Source organism: Zosterops lateralis, assembly GCF_965231275.1.
Source record: "Zosterops lateralis genome assembly, chromosome: 19".
Lineage (NCBI taxonomy): Eukaryota > Metazoa > Chordata > Aves > Passeriformes > Zosteropidae > Zosterops > Zosterops lateralis.
Window position 1 is genome coordinate 7,183,508 of NC_139779.1, and position 13,766 is coordinate 7,197,273.

Genomic DNA, 13,766 nt, shown 5'->3' on the forward strand with positions numbered 1-13,766 from the left:
GCTCTATGAGCTAAGTTATGGCTTGTCTACTTGGGAAATTGTTTTAGAAGCTAGGTGCAAATTTAGAGCACAATGGCTTTTTGCCCCAATTCCCAGATGGGTGTGTAACACTATTCTGCTCTGAGAATGCCTTTCAGAGAAGGCAAAGCACAACAATGCAAAGCCATTTTACTGAAAGGTGGTAGCTGGGGACAGCTATTTCACACTTTTTTTTTTCCTTCTTACATGTAGGTTCCAAGACTATAAATGATCCAAAGGCAAGGCAGGCTCAGGGCAAGTTTTTGACACTGTAGCTTTTCTTAAGCTTGTTTCTTGTCTGAGGAGAGGACATTCTGTTTTGACATGACTTTAAAGGGTACTGAAATCCAGGAAGTCTAAAGAAATTCCACTCTGAAAGACACAGAGCACATTACCTTTGTCCCTCATTGCCTATAAGGGATTTGATCACGTCTTTCCAGTGTATGTGATCAATATCACCACTATAGTCCTGAGTATGGGGACTTGATACCAACAAGTCACACAGAACCATTGCTGCAGCATCCCTGCTCACCCTGTCCAGTCACACTGAACATTTATCTGCTTTCATGCCTGACCAGCAGCAGCCTCCTGTGTGGAGAAGTACAAATTGGCACTACAGCCTTAGCTAAACTGTTTCACAGACCTTGACCTAATACCGATGTCTTTAAATTGAATTATCTGTCCCCAGGCTGGATTTTCTTCCATTTTGTAAATGTAGCTGATGTTGTCACATAACTTCTATAACAGAAGTTGCTTAATGAAAAAAACCGCAAAACTTTATGTTTCAAGCATCTTGTGTAAGATTATATCACCCAAATAAAGAGGCATTAGGTAGGTGGAGAATGTATTAGACAGGTGGGTTCATGTAAACTTTCCTGGATAAAAGGTGCAATATTTTACCCCTCAGTGTGCTTGATTTGTGGGAACCTCCACCTTGCACAGAATAAACAATGTCTCCTTTCTAAATCAGACCCTGTCTGTGTTTAGAGAGCTCCTAAAATTGGAAACAATGCTACACTTACCTTCACCTGGGAGTACCCTGCAGTTATCAGCAGTGGCATCCCTCAGTCACTGCAGCCCAAGGCAGGACATCCCACCTGACCCTCTGAGCTCAGTCCTCTCTGCAGCACCCACCAGCCAGCCAGCCAAAGGGGAAGGGGAAAAGAGCCAAAGGGAAGATTTGAGCAATGTGAGACATGAAGATTTTTACCTCACTAAGTTGGCACAAGGTCCTGGCCACCGGCAGCTCTGATAAACTCTCTGGATCACCGTTTCTGAGCCATTCTGCACCTGGCAGGAGACTGTCCTTGTGACCGTGTAGTGACACCAGTGCCTGCAGAGAGAAGGGACACAGGTTAGTGAGCCCCAGTGAGACAACCAGTGAACCAACACACACCAGGCTGCAGGAAAAACAGACCAAGAATCTGGGGGTGGGGGAATTGTTTCTGCCACCCATAGCCAGGCTGACTTGCAGTCTTCACTTCTCACCCCACCCTCTCCTTCCAACAGCTGCAGAAAGATTCCCAGCTCCTGCCAACCTGAACCACAGATCCAGTAATGTCTCTTTCTCTAGTTGTCAGAGGCCAGAGTTTTACAGTGCATAATTTAGTTCTGTGACTTATCAGAGACAATAGGACTTGAGAAAAAAAGAAAGAAGTGTTCCAAATTTCCTGATAGTCAGCTCCCATTGTACTGGTCTTAATTCCATCCTGCTTGTTATAGTATCATTCTCCAGCCTCCCACCACTCTGAACAACAGCAGAGTTGGAAAATTCTGCTTTTTGGTGTGGTGGAGTTCTCTGTCAGCAGAGCTCAAACAAGCTGGGTGCTGAACAAGTCCTGTTGTTGTCCAGCTGAGGGTACTGCCTAAAAATGGGCAAGGGAAAATGCAGGGGAGGGAGCGATGAGTGTCTCACACTGTCTCAAGAGAGACAGACCCCTCACTGCAAGGTGTATGAGACAGAAGGAACTGCAGTGTCAGCACAGGGATTTCAGACCTACAGACTCTTCAGGGACCTTCTCTGGGAAAAAAAAGAAAAAAAATTAGGTTCCAGTGACATGCTTGAGGGGGTACAAAAAAGGATACTTTCATTTCTCCCCTGCAAGCATTGCTCATCTTTACCAAATACTGGTTCACATTTTTGTGAATATTTCGGTGTGGAATGTTTTGTGATGCTTTTGTACATCAGTGTAGTTAACAGGTTTGAAAATCACTTTCCTACTGACTGGGGATCAGAACTGGGGTCACTGTGGGGCATGGAGGCACCAGCCTACGCTCCAATACACAGCCAGTGCCTGTGTAAGCACTCCCTGCTGAACCAGAGCCAGAGTCCTGGTTCATCATCTATCTTAAGGCAAGAGCCCTCAATAGAGCTGATTCCTTCAAGCACAACAACTCCCCAACCTTGCACAGCAAAAATCAAATTAGAAATCCACCTGCACATTCCCTTCTCCTTCCCTAAACCACCTCCTCTACATCAGTTTGTTTTCCCCAGAACATGCCATTTACAGCATTTGTTGCTCTTTCCCTGTTTTTGCACTCCCCTCCCATCTCCACAGGAATCCCTGCTCTCTGGATAGCTCCCATTTCCATGAATAGGAGGCACACATGCCAGGACCACATGGGGCCAGCGGGCTGCTCACTGACCCTTGGGCTACAGCCGGCCGGGAAGGCTGGGACACCCAGGGAGGGCTGGCCCTGTGCCCAGTGCCACCAGCCCAGCAGCAGTGACAGGGCTCAGCCATGCAGCTTTCCCTGAGAGGCTGCTCCTGCTCACCAGAAACCCCCTGTGACTCCTCATCAGGGAGTGTGGGCTCTGGGCACACCCAAGGGGAGCCCAGGTGGGCAGGAAGGTCTTACAGAGCCACTGATCTCAGATTTATCAGGAATCTGTGGTGTAAAAATAGGGATGGGGCACTCGAGTGCCCAAATGTCTCTACTGACATCTGCAGCATCAAAACAAGGGGGGAAAAGATATTGAAGCTTCAGATCACATCCTTTAATGGGCTCAACAGAACTTCCACACAAAGTTTAGGGAGCAGAACCAGGAGAAACAACAGGAGCTAAAGGCTGAAAATGTGATGATTCAAAGTGAAGCTTTCTTTTACATTTCACCCGCACACTTGGTGCAATCAGCCCTTTGGTCTCTCCAAGCTTTAGCCATGAGGTTTGTTCAGACAGGGGTAATATCTCCTCATGCCATGGGAACAGCCAGTTGAGCACAGAAGGAAAAGCAGCCAGGAGCAAGGGTGAGAATGAGAGGGGTTGGGAAAATCACAGCCCTGCATTATTTACCCTGAACATGTTTTCAGCCCAGTGCTTCCAGCCATAGGAAGGGCAGCAGTTGTGCATGAGCCTCAGAGCAAAAGCATTTCATGTCAGGTAAAACAACCTGCACATGCACAGAACCTGCTGGCACAACAGCAGAATAAAGTGTCCTGAATCATGATAATCAAAACTTCTCATTAAGATGTGGAGTGAAGGAACTGCTCCCAGAGCAAGAGAGGAAGGAAGCAGCAGTATATCTACACTAGCAACATGTAACAGAGCATGAAGGGGCATAAATACTGGAAACAAATTCAGAACAGTTACTGGACATTTTAAATCAGAGTATAATTATCAAGGAATTGAGTGCCTCCCTTCACATTAACATAATTTTCTCTGGCTTGTCAACGAAATTCCAATAAATATTTAATTATACCTGTTATGCTTTAACTGTTATGTGTGTCCTTCTGGCCTTCTCCCAGAGTCAGCTGGGAAGAAATGCTGCTTACAGGGTACATGGGTTATCCTACACTGATCATTTCACACTTATATTGATTTTGCTGGGCTTAGGAGACAGCTCATCCCACTTTCCTGGGAACACACAAGGTACTTGTGTGTCAGATGGGAAAAAAAAATCAACTGCACTCTGAAAAAAAACATTCATATCTGATGCTGAAATTAGACAGCTTCATGTTCTTGAAGAGAAATGAGGTGAGTGAAGAAAAACACCACCATACACCCCAGAAGAGAAAGGCAGGTGATAGAGGCAAACTCTGGAACTGCCAGAGGGAATCTGGCAGCCAATCTGCTCTTGTTAATGGACAATGGCAGCTCAAAATTGCAACTCCTAAGCAGAGGTGGAAACTAATCATTACCCTCTTCAGACTCCCCTTGCATAGACACAAATGTAATGTCATCTTGCTCCTTCAAGGACTATTTTCAACCCGTTTGGGAGTCTGACACTTCATGTGTGTCTCTGGAGGTGGCACTGTGCAGGCTGCCTACCCCAAAAACTGCAAGAAAGGTTGAGTATTCTAAGCTACACACAAGGCTGAATCTGCCAGGGCTTCTATTCAGTGGGTGCTGCTGCAATGCATAGATTTTCTTTCCAAACAAGCCCCAAATTGCTGTTATCTCAGAGGTCTCACACTTTAAAAGCTTATTCTAAGGACCAAGTAGAGCAGGTAGACACAATTCCTTGCAAGTCCAAGGAATTTGGCAATCAGGTTGTAATTTCTGCCTGGGAACAGCCTTTCATGGAAGAGAGAGATGCTGAACAGAACTTGTTACCACTTCAAGACAGTGGCTTGGGCAGAGCTGAAGATAAAGGCTGTTCCCATTCTACAGCACATTGGGGTGGGGACAAACCCAACACCTTCCCAGGTTCATTTCTTCCCATGACCTGCTCAGGGACCTGTTATAAAATCACTAGGGGAAGTGAGAAGCTTCCCTGAGGCTCTCCATGCATTGCCAGGCTGAACAAGACTGACAGCTCATGGCAGGGTTAACAGATCCTTCACTCAAATCCAGGGGCAACCTTTCACCTTCCTGAGCAGGAGCACACAGAGAGCACTGACAGTGATAAATTACCATGCTTATCACCTCATCTCTAAAGCAGAAACACCAGTGGGGGCATTTAAAAAAAAAGGCAAATCCCAAAGATACTCAGCTAATCAAATGTGAACACAGATTTCTCCAACTTCTCTCTTTACCAACAGAAGAGAGAGTTTGATTATAAAGGTACCCACAGCCAGGAGTGAAAGGTACATCACACTCTTGGCTTCCCGAAAATAGCATCATTTTCCTCCAAATACAACTTTCAGGGTTTTTTACTGTGGCACACAGGCAGGTGAGACAAAAACAGGAACACAGCTGGTCAAGGATGCATTAGGACATACAGCTTGGAACTCACTGCAGATAAAATAGCACAGTGATTACAACAGCAAGAAGACAGACAAACAAAACCATTCCAAGACTTCTCTTTGCAAGCCAAAAGTCAGCAAGAACAGCCTCCAGAATGCAAGCAGGCTTCAGACAATGTGACGAAAGGCCCCATCGTGGCTTACAGAGATTATAAATGACCCTTTATATTATATACAGATGGTAGGAAGGAAGGTTTAGGACTTTTACTGGCATGCATCCAGGATGGCAGGGAATATACTGCTGCTTATTCAAAAAGAATATTCCAACCAAGCAAACAAAATTATCCAACCAGCAGCTCCTTCAGCATCTCACGAATGCTCATCACCAGCATATTTAGCATGATGTTCTGCAGCATCCCATGGAACTGGTCCTTGCTCAGAGAGAGAAGTTTCACTTGGTCCATTTCCTCCAGCTGTTTCCAAAGAAACATCCCCTCCTCTCACACCCTATTTAATTCTTGGAAGACCTTCACAGACAACAGAGGATCTGTAGATCATGGCCAGCAAGCTGATTTAGACAGATTCCTTCTAGGGCTACAGACTGAGATCTCACGTCTTGATCGCAGCTGACAACGTGTTTTTCCAGAGGGAATAGGGCTGTTGATGCCAGCAGATATCTAATCATACTCACAGTGTAGGTTCAGGAATGTTACTGTGGACCCTTCAGGCTAAATGGAACAACAAAATCAATAGTTTGCTTCCATTTGGAGATACTCTGCAAACTCCTGCTTGGAGCTTAAAGAGACCTCCTCCTTCAGCAGATGCTGAGAGGTGCCTGCTCTCTGCCGACTCAGCAAAAGCAGTGATGGCTTCAGGACGCTGAGGGACAAGAAATCCTCACCTTCCAGAGCACATGGGGAACAGCCTGAGAGGATCCCACAGGGCATCCAGGCTTACACAAAGAGCTGGAGGTACAGTTTGCTTCTGTAGGCAGACACCAGAGACAAAGCCACACCTGCACCTCACTGACTTTCTGAACCTCCTGCACCCCTCAGCAGAAGCTTATTTGGACTCACCCCTGGAGATTCTGGATGTTTTTACACCCAACAGTGAGAGAGAAAAGGGACTGCAGAGGATAGAGATGTGTAAGGTAATACACAACCAAGCTAAAATACTGTAGGTTCCAGAAGAGCCACACACTCACATATCAAAGCTTAATTCCTGGATGGCATAGTTAGAGCAATCATTTCATGGATGGGAAGACACTGACAGGGAACTTCATCTTCCCTCCCTTCTCACCACTGGGATTTGCACAGTACTGTTCCCTAAGCCCATGGGGATGCATAAGGGATATCCATCCATCCATCCATCCATCCATCCCCCATGAACACTGAGGAACACTCACACCACAACACACAGAGCCATCCCCAAAAGCAGTGTTTGCTTCTTTCCCAGTCCAAACTGCTCACTTTTCTTCTTCCAAGCTCCTCTGCATCCTGGGGGTCCCTGCAGGAGGTTCCAGGTGGTTCACAAGAGAAAAGCCACTGTTAGCTGGCTCCTTTTCACTGGAGAAGGGATCACAAAGTGAGCAGTGTCAGAACCACCGGGCTGAACTGATCAGGTCTCGGTGAATCAGGATTGTGCAGCTCACAAATGAAAGTGGCTGCATTCCTGCCTAATCACCTCTTTCAGAGGGTGACAGTTCAGCACCACACACAGATCCAGTGCCCTGCCAGGGACAGACCTACAGAAGGCACCAGCTCCCACACAGACCTGCGGGCTGATGCTCTCACTGGACTGAAGGACACGGCTCCAGCTCCCAAAATCCATGGCCTCTGAGTACACCACACTCTCACCAGCTCAAAACTGCTTCCAGCAGAAACAATCCTCCCAGCTGGGCTCTGCACAAAGCCATTTGTGTTGCTGTAGAGCTGAGTAAAATGGAGATTTGGTGTGGGTTTGGTAGAGAGTTAACTGGACAAGCCAGAAGGAAGAGAATTCTCTCTGGGAGTAGGACAACACTTAATATGCAGGATAGTTTCATCAGCACCTGTTCCATGTGTTTGGGCACAAACTGACCCTCCTCACTCTCAATAAATATCACAGAAGTCTCTCAGTAAGGTTGGCATTTCTGATGCTTGTGATTTGCCCTAAAGCTTTGTCCTGTGTAAACAACTGCACTGAATTATCTTTTTGTTTCCATAAGGATAACACACTGTATGTTATACTTAGCAGAGATCAACATTTAGAGCACAGAAAACAGTAGGAGTGTTTTGATAGCTAGGTAGATTTCCCCAAGTTTCCTCATAACATTTTTCACTGGAGCTATCAATTTCCCTGCAATCCTAGAGAGGAATTTCAATAAAATCAGAAGGTCACTGACTTTCACTGGGAAAAAGTTGCTGTTCTGACTCAATGAAAGCAAACTGTGCCCTTTTCTCTGTGTAAATAGTACAGCATCCCATTTGCTCTGCCAGAACAGCAATCCATACACTGTGTGCTGGAGCCCAGCACTAGGAGGAGTTAGTTATTTATATATTCCCTTGAGGTCAGGAGCAGAAGTTGCCCCCTACATGCCAAGAAATCCAGATTCAAAGGTTGCCAGGCTCTCTGGGGTATCTCTTCCTCAACCATCCAGCTCTATAAAACTACATTATTCCTTTCTTATTCACAAATACACACGTCCCTGAATGTGTTTTGACTCTCATCAGGATCAAGTTTACCAGCTAATTCAGTTGGCTGTGACCAGATTACTCTTTACTGCTGTGACCTGGCTAAAGAGGAAACAATCCCATCACATGTTACTGGAAAGCTCAGATAAAAGCCAAGTTGGGCTTAAGTTTCCCCTGTTCTTGGCTGTATTCATGCTCTCCCCAGGTAACTAGGTTTTAGGATCAAGGCTGTCATCCAGCTCATTGTCCAGCAAAGAGCCAGCTACAAAATTCAATTGCAACCAGCAGTCTCCACAATATTGGAATGTTCAGTGTTGATGGATTGATCCAGGATTGCCTGTAGATAGATTGGTAAGGAATCCAGGGAAGACCACCTGGCAGGGGAGAGGGGCTGGTTGTACACAAGCTTATGATGGCAGGGTTCAGTTCAAAGCAGATTCTGCTCCTCCATTACAAAGTTTTAAGAGGCCTGCAAGTCAGGAGCCATGACAAGGCACAGTAATCTTGTTGTCAATATTGATGCTTTACGCATGCCTTCCTCCCATTGAGCACTTCATAGTCACTAATAGAGGTTACCCTGACTCCTGCAAAAACAGGGAGAAAAATCTCTGTAACAGCCCATTCGTTTTGGGAAAGGAATAAAACTGGAAGGCTGCTGGTGTTTCTGAAGCCAGACAGCAGCAGCCATTTGAAGCAGCAGAGAGCCAGAGACACGGACAAGAATAAGACAAGTTCCAGGTCCCCCACTCCACTGTGTTGGTCAGACAAAGACTGGAAGGAACTCCAATCTCTCTGCACACACCACCACTCCACCCCCACAATAAGAGTCTGAACAAAGTGGCCATAAAAATAAGTTCTGGCCAGCAGAGTAATATGGGACAATTTATCTAGGAACCTCCCAATAGCATAACCCTTCCCCAAGGGGACAATACGTTCTGTGCTTAGTGCACTTCAAATATTCACTTGCCAACAACAGCCTTAGGTTTTCCCATACAAAGTGGATTATCAGAGCCTGCTGGAGGGAGTTTAGTCCTAGAGGAATCTTTACCTTAGGAGGAAAATACAGTTCAGTCTGCACAACAGCTTCAGTCTTCAACAAGTTCTGCAGCTAAGCACATTTAACTGTGCTTTCCTTGCTTTGTTTTATGCAGGGATAACCCTCTAAAAAGCACTGCCTGAAGGGCTGAGCTTTCTTCAATCCATAGGAATCTGAACAAGATTTTACCTTATCCCCCTGCAGCCACTGAAGTTACAGGGGCTAAGGGAAAACCTCTCCCTGTCAGAATTATTAAACACCTAGAAGCAGCATAGCTAAATTCTATGGAACGTGTTCAACTCTTCTTCAGAAACAAGGAGGGGATCCAGAGCCACATTCAGCTCCTTCAGCCATGAGAACATTCCTCTTCTCTCCTAGCTTTCAAACTCATTCACTAGGCACCTGCCAGCTGCTGCAGCTACTGCAGGAGTGGCTCTGAAGATAAGAACACTCACCTTTTACACACCCTTGATCCACTTTGTGAAACATCAGCACTGATATTAATAAAGGACAGAGCAGAGGCAGATGAAGATTTAAGCCTTGATCAGGCAGGTAGTATCAGAAACAAATTGATCATATTCAAAACAAGCCTCTCTGTGCCTGCACACCTGTTTGTGCGTGCATAAGGGCAGAGGGCTGGGAAGACAGAAGGAATATTCCTCCAGCATAAATTCCTTCTAATTTATACCCAGTACCCATCTCCTCTCAGTTTGCCAGTGACATGTTCCAACTGAATCAAACCATAAATATGGTTGTCCTGAACCATAATTACCTTCAGCGTGGAAATGAAAGAAGTTAGTCCATGACTGAGCGCTCAGAAATAAAAGAAGGCTTCACCCCTTTGAAGTTCTTTGCTTTTACAGACATTCTTTTACACACTGAAATGTTTTGCTGCTCCCTCCCATGAGTTTATCACAATCAATGAGAAGACAGTAGTTTACAGTGTTCACAGAGGGAGGAAAGAGGAAATGCACAGAAATATCCATGGAATCTGTCTTTGTTAAATTAGACTGACTTGATGGAATTTGGCATTTGATATCCATGCAGCGTGGAAATCTTGCACAACTACAACCAAGTATGTCATTTTTGCAACATTAAAAGCTGCTTGAATTAGAGTCTTTCGAAAGAAGAACTTGAGTCTAAACATTTTTTCACAGCTGGATAACATGCTTGTAGATAGGTCCAACACCTCCATAGTGTGAATACATCCATAGAACTGGTTTGTTCATTCCTAAAAAGCCTGACCTTGAAAAGAGGGGTGAGATAGCAGGAAAAAAATCCTTAAGACCTTGACTGAAAGTAGAGAGCTGGGAACTGGCCCACCAACTATTAGTCTGAAACAAATCCCTGTGGTCAAAGTCTACATTTGGTACTTCCCTGTGTCCTCCTCTGAGGGTCTGATCTAGAACTGGTCAAGCTGAGGACAGTGACCCTGATCCTCACTAACAGCACCAGACTTTGATCAAAGTCAGTACATCTGAGTTTACAAAAATTCATTCAGAATTAAAACTCTAAATTTGATTTAGCATGAGGTAGAGTGCAAATTTTAAGTAGAAGAACAGGGCACTGATACACACACCTGCTGGTCCTCAAAACCTTTGCAGAAAGGAAAACATTAAGAAAAGCAGTACAAGGAGTCACTGACCCTGTCAAGGCATCCTGTGCTTTACTACTGCTCCTGTTGTGGCTACAGCTGCTCCTCCACCATCCACAAAGGCAGTGCCCATGGGTGTCTTTAATTCCCCTTGTAACAAAACACTTTGCACAATTCAGTCCTCCAAAAGGGACAAATCAGGTTCCTGCTGGTTTCAGCATCTCCTTAAATCCCACCCTTTGCCCTACAGAGCTTCTATCTGCATCACCAGCCAATCTGTAAGGATTGGACAGGGCTTGCTCCCAATTTTGTTTTGGTTCTTTGCTTATGGAGCTCTGTACAGACAACAGAGCATCTTTGTGCCTCCCATTCAGCCTTCTGGTGCCAAACTCCCAGCACTCACCAGCAGCAATGAATGCCACATGCATGACAGGAACACAGGCACTTGGCCTAAATGAAGCAGTGTTTTTCATTAACATTATACTGGCACCAAAAACCACAAACTAGAGCAAGAACAAAAGGCAATGTCAAAAGGACAGTGTTGAGTGTATAAAAAAAAAATTAGGATGGCACAATCAAGCTTCCTACTATTGCATGATGTTAATCATGTAACATGCATGTTTTGGGGTTTTCCTGGAGCTGAACAGTTGGGATATCACTGCCACTGGAGACAGGTACATCCTTTTGACAGCTAGAAAGAAAAAAATATGTATTGAAAGAGATCCCACAGACAGCACATTGATTTCTCTTTAGATCAATACAGTTGTGTTTATGTTTTTCAACTGTCAGTGCAGTGAGCCTCAAAAGGTGTCAAAAACCAGATTAACGTTTCAGCTTCAGATTCACAGGTCTTAGGATGCAACTGGAAATACCTGCACAAACAGCTGTGCAGAAACCCACAACTCTTCTAGCAACACTTCTTCCACCTGCCCACTTCTCCTTTCCTGTGGCACATTACAATTTTTTCAGTCTAGGTCTTCAATTTGGTCAGCAACTTGTAAAGGAATTTGTGGGCTCTGGTGTCCAAGGGACTACACAGGAGACATTTCCAAGAAGTGACCTACCATGTGGGTGCCCATCACCATTGGGAACAGGATTTCATGAGCCAAAGGCATGAAATCACTCTTCCAGAGTGAAGCTGCAGCAGGTGTGCAGGCTCAGCTGTACTGCACATCACTCCTGGTTCAGGCCAAAGAGCCAAACGTGACAACAATCCCACTAAAACCACCAAGGGATCAGCCTTTCCTCAAGTGCAAGAAAACCCTACTGTTTTCTAACGTTTCCTATGCTGGAGGAGGTGATTAGAAACAATAGGCCAGCCTAGACAAATTCATCTTCTTATTCTGCTTTGAGATCAACAGTTTCTCTTCTTCCTTTTAGATTTCTCAGATCAGCCACTTGTGTTCAGTGAGGCAGCTGAAGCTCAGGTACCAGTGAGCCAGCATTTGCAACAGGCCTTAGACAAGACTCCTGCTGGTGCTCCAGGAAGACTCTTTTGGGGACAGCTGTACCCCACTAACATGTCAGCACCTCAAGAGCAAAGCACTTTTCCCCTGTAACTGCTCTACCAATGTGCCAGGTCATCTGAACACCAGGCTGTGCTGTGTGCAGTAGATAAATCAGGCTGTTACCCCCAGCCCAGCTCAGAGATCCCCAGGATGAGCCACACAAGACTCAGTTCAGTGAAAACAAAGCCCTGGAAAACCTCTCTTCCTGGGTATTCAAAGTGTTAATCAGCCTGAAAAACAAACCTCAAAGCCTGTGTGTTAATTTGCTCTTTAAATTGAAAACTTTTTATTCCATGTCTGCCATGTCTGGCACAAGGCTGTCCTGGGCGTTACTACAATAAAAAATAATTTGGAAAATAATCCTATTGTTCCAGTCACACCCATGGGAGTTTCATGTGTAGGGAAGTAGGAACATCAGAACTGAGATCTGTTCTGTCATCAGAGAGCTGAGTTTGCCCTTTACAACAGCCGGTTTTGATCCAAGGGCATATTGAGAGCAAGATCAGAAGCTGAGCTAAGGCAGGAGGATGTATCAATAGCTTTGACAACTTGCACAGGGCTAAAACTCTTAAAAACCACCATTAGTGTGGCAAACTAGCAATGGTCTTTACAAACACATATCCACATCCATGGGTGATTAGTTTATCACATCTTTCTCTTCCTTGCCTCCCTCTCAAGCCTCTCAGTCCTTCCCAGTGCCCATGTAAATGCAGTGAATTGCTCTAAAACACCTCCTGGTTGCCAAAGAGCCTCCTCTGCACTAAGTAGAGGCCTCATTGAAACCTCCCTGCAACTAGAGCATGGCTTGGATGAGGCAGCTCCAGGCACAACAACCTGCTGTACCAGCAGCCTCCTTTTCCCCTTCCTCCAGACTCCCACTCTTACACTGTGCTGACTGTACCCGTCCAATGCCATAAAAAATAACTTCCCAGCATTTGCTGTAGCTCAGCTCTTTGCACACAGTAGTCCCAAGCCCCTGCTAGTGAGCACCCAGTGTTGTCTCACCAAGTTTTAAACTCACTCTTCAGCAGATGGTGTATTTTAATCACACAGAACTCACTGCACTTTGATTCGGTCTACAGACAGTTAGCAAGAAACTAAGTGCTCTACCTAACTATTTTCAATGTAAAAGGTTTGTTCGGCTTTTAACACAACTTCCTAAACTTCCACTGGTTCTGGAAGCAGTTGCTTTCTCATTTCTAGCCAAGAACAATTATTTGCATTCTCCTTTTAAACCCTGCTGCAGCCCAGTTTGTTCATTAGGAATAAAAAGAGCTTAAAAAAAGAAAGCCTTCCTCTCATGAATGGGAACACTAACACCTTTCTCTGTTATTAAAAAATTCTTGAGCAATCTACAAAACTGCTTTAGTGTCTCAGTGCTTTGGAAGCCTCTGTTTGGAAGGGAGGAGATCTACATTTCGGTATCCAGGTGGAAAAAGGGTTTGATTTGGCCAAGTAATAACAGCTGAAGACAAACCCCTCCATAGGCTGTGCATGCACAGTAGATTCCTTAGGAATGATAACACTGCCTTGAAACATTCCCGAGTACACACGTGGGAAAGCGGATGGGGAGAGAGCAGCACTGAGCAAGAGAGGGGACAGCAGGAGGTCTGGAGGGGAGATACAGGCATTTGCTCAGAAAAATTCCTGTCCTGCTCTGTGCAGAATTGTGCAGCAAATTCCACTAGATGGGGGTTTGCAGGGTTTCTTCGGTGGTGGTTTAAGTTAAAAGAAGCCTGACAATGCAAAAGGACAGAGCAACCTAAGTGCTCCACCATGGAAAAGTGTAAAACTCCACAATGTAAAATGTTT

At 45.2% G+C, this 13,766-nt stretch overlaps 1 protein-coding gene across 1 annotated transcript in view; it reads right to left on the minus strand.

The window, feature by feature from the left end:
* The window catches only part of COL26A1 (collagen type XXVI alpha 1 chain), a gene marked incomplete at its 5' end in the record, with an annotated part of 166,880 nt that overhangs the window by 141,275 nt on the left and 11,839 nt on the right, over positions 1-13,766 (minus strand). The window contains one exon of the mRNA XM_083875171.1: positions 1,229-1,351. Within this exon, the coding sequence (XP_083731297.1) occupies positions 1,229-1,351 (123 nt within the window). The remainder of the gene's footprint in view (positions 1-1,228; positions 1,352-13,766) is intronic.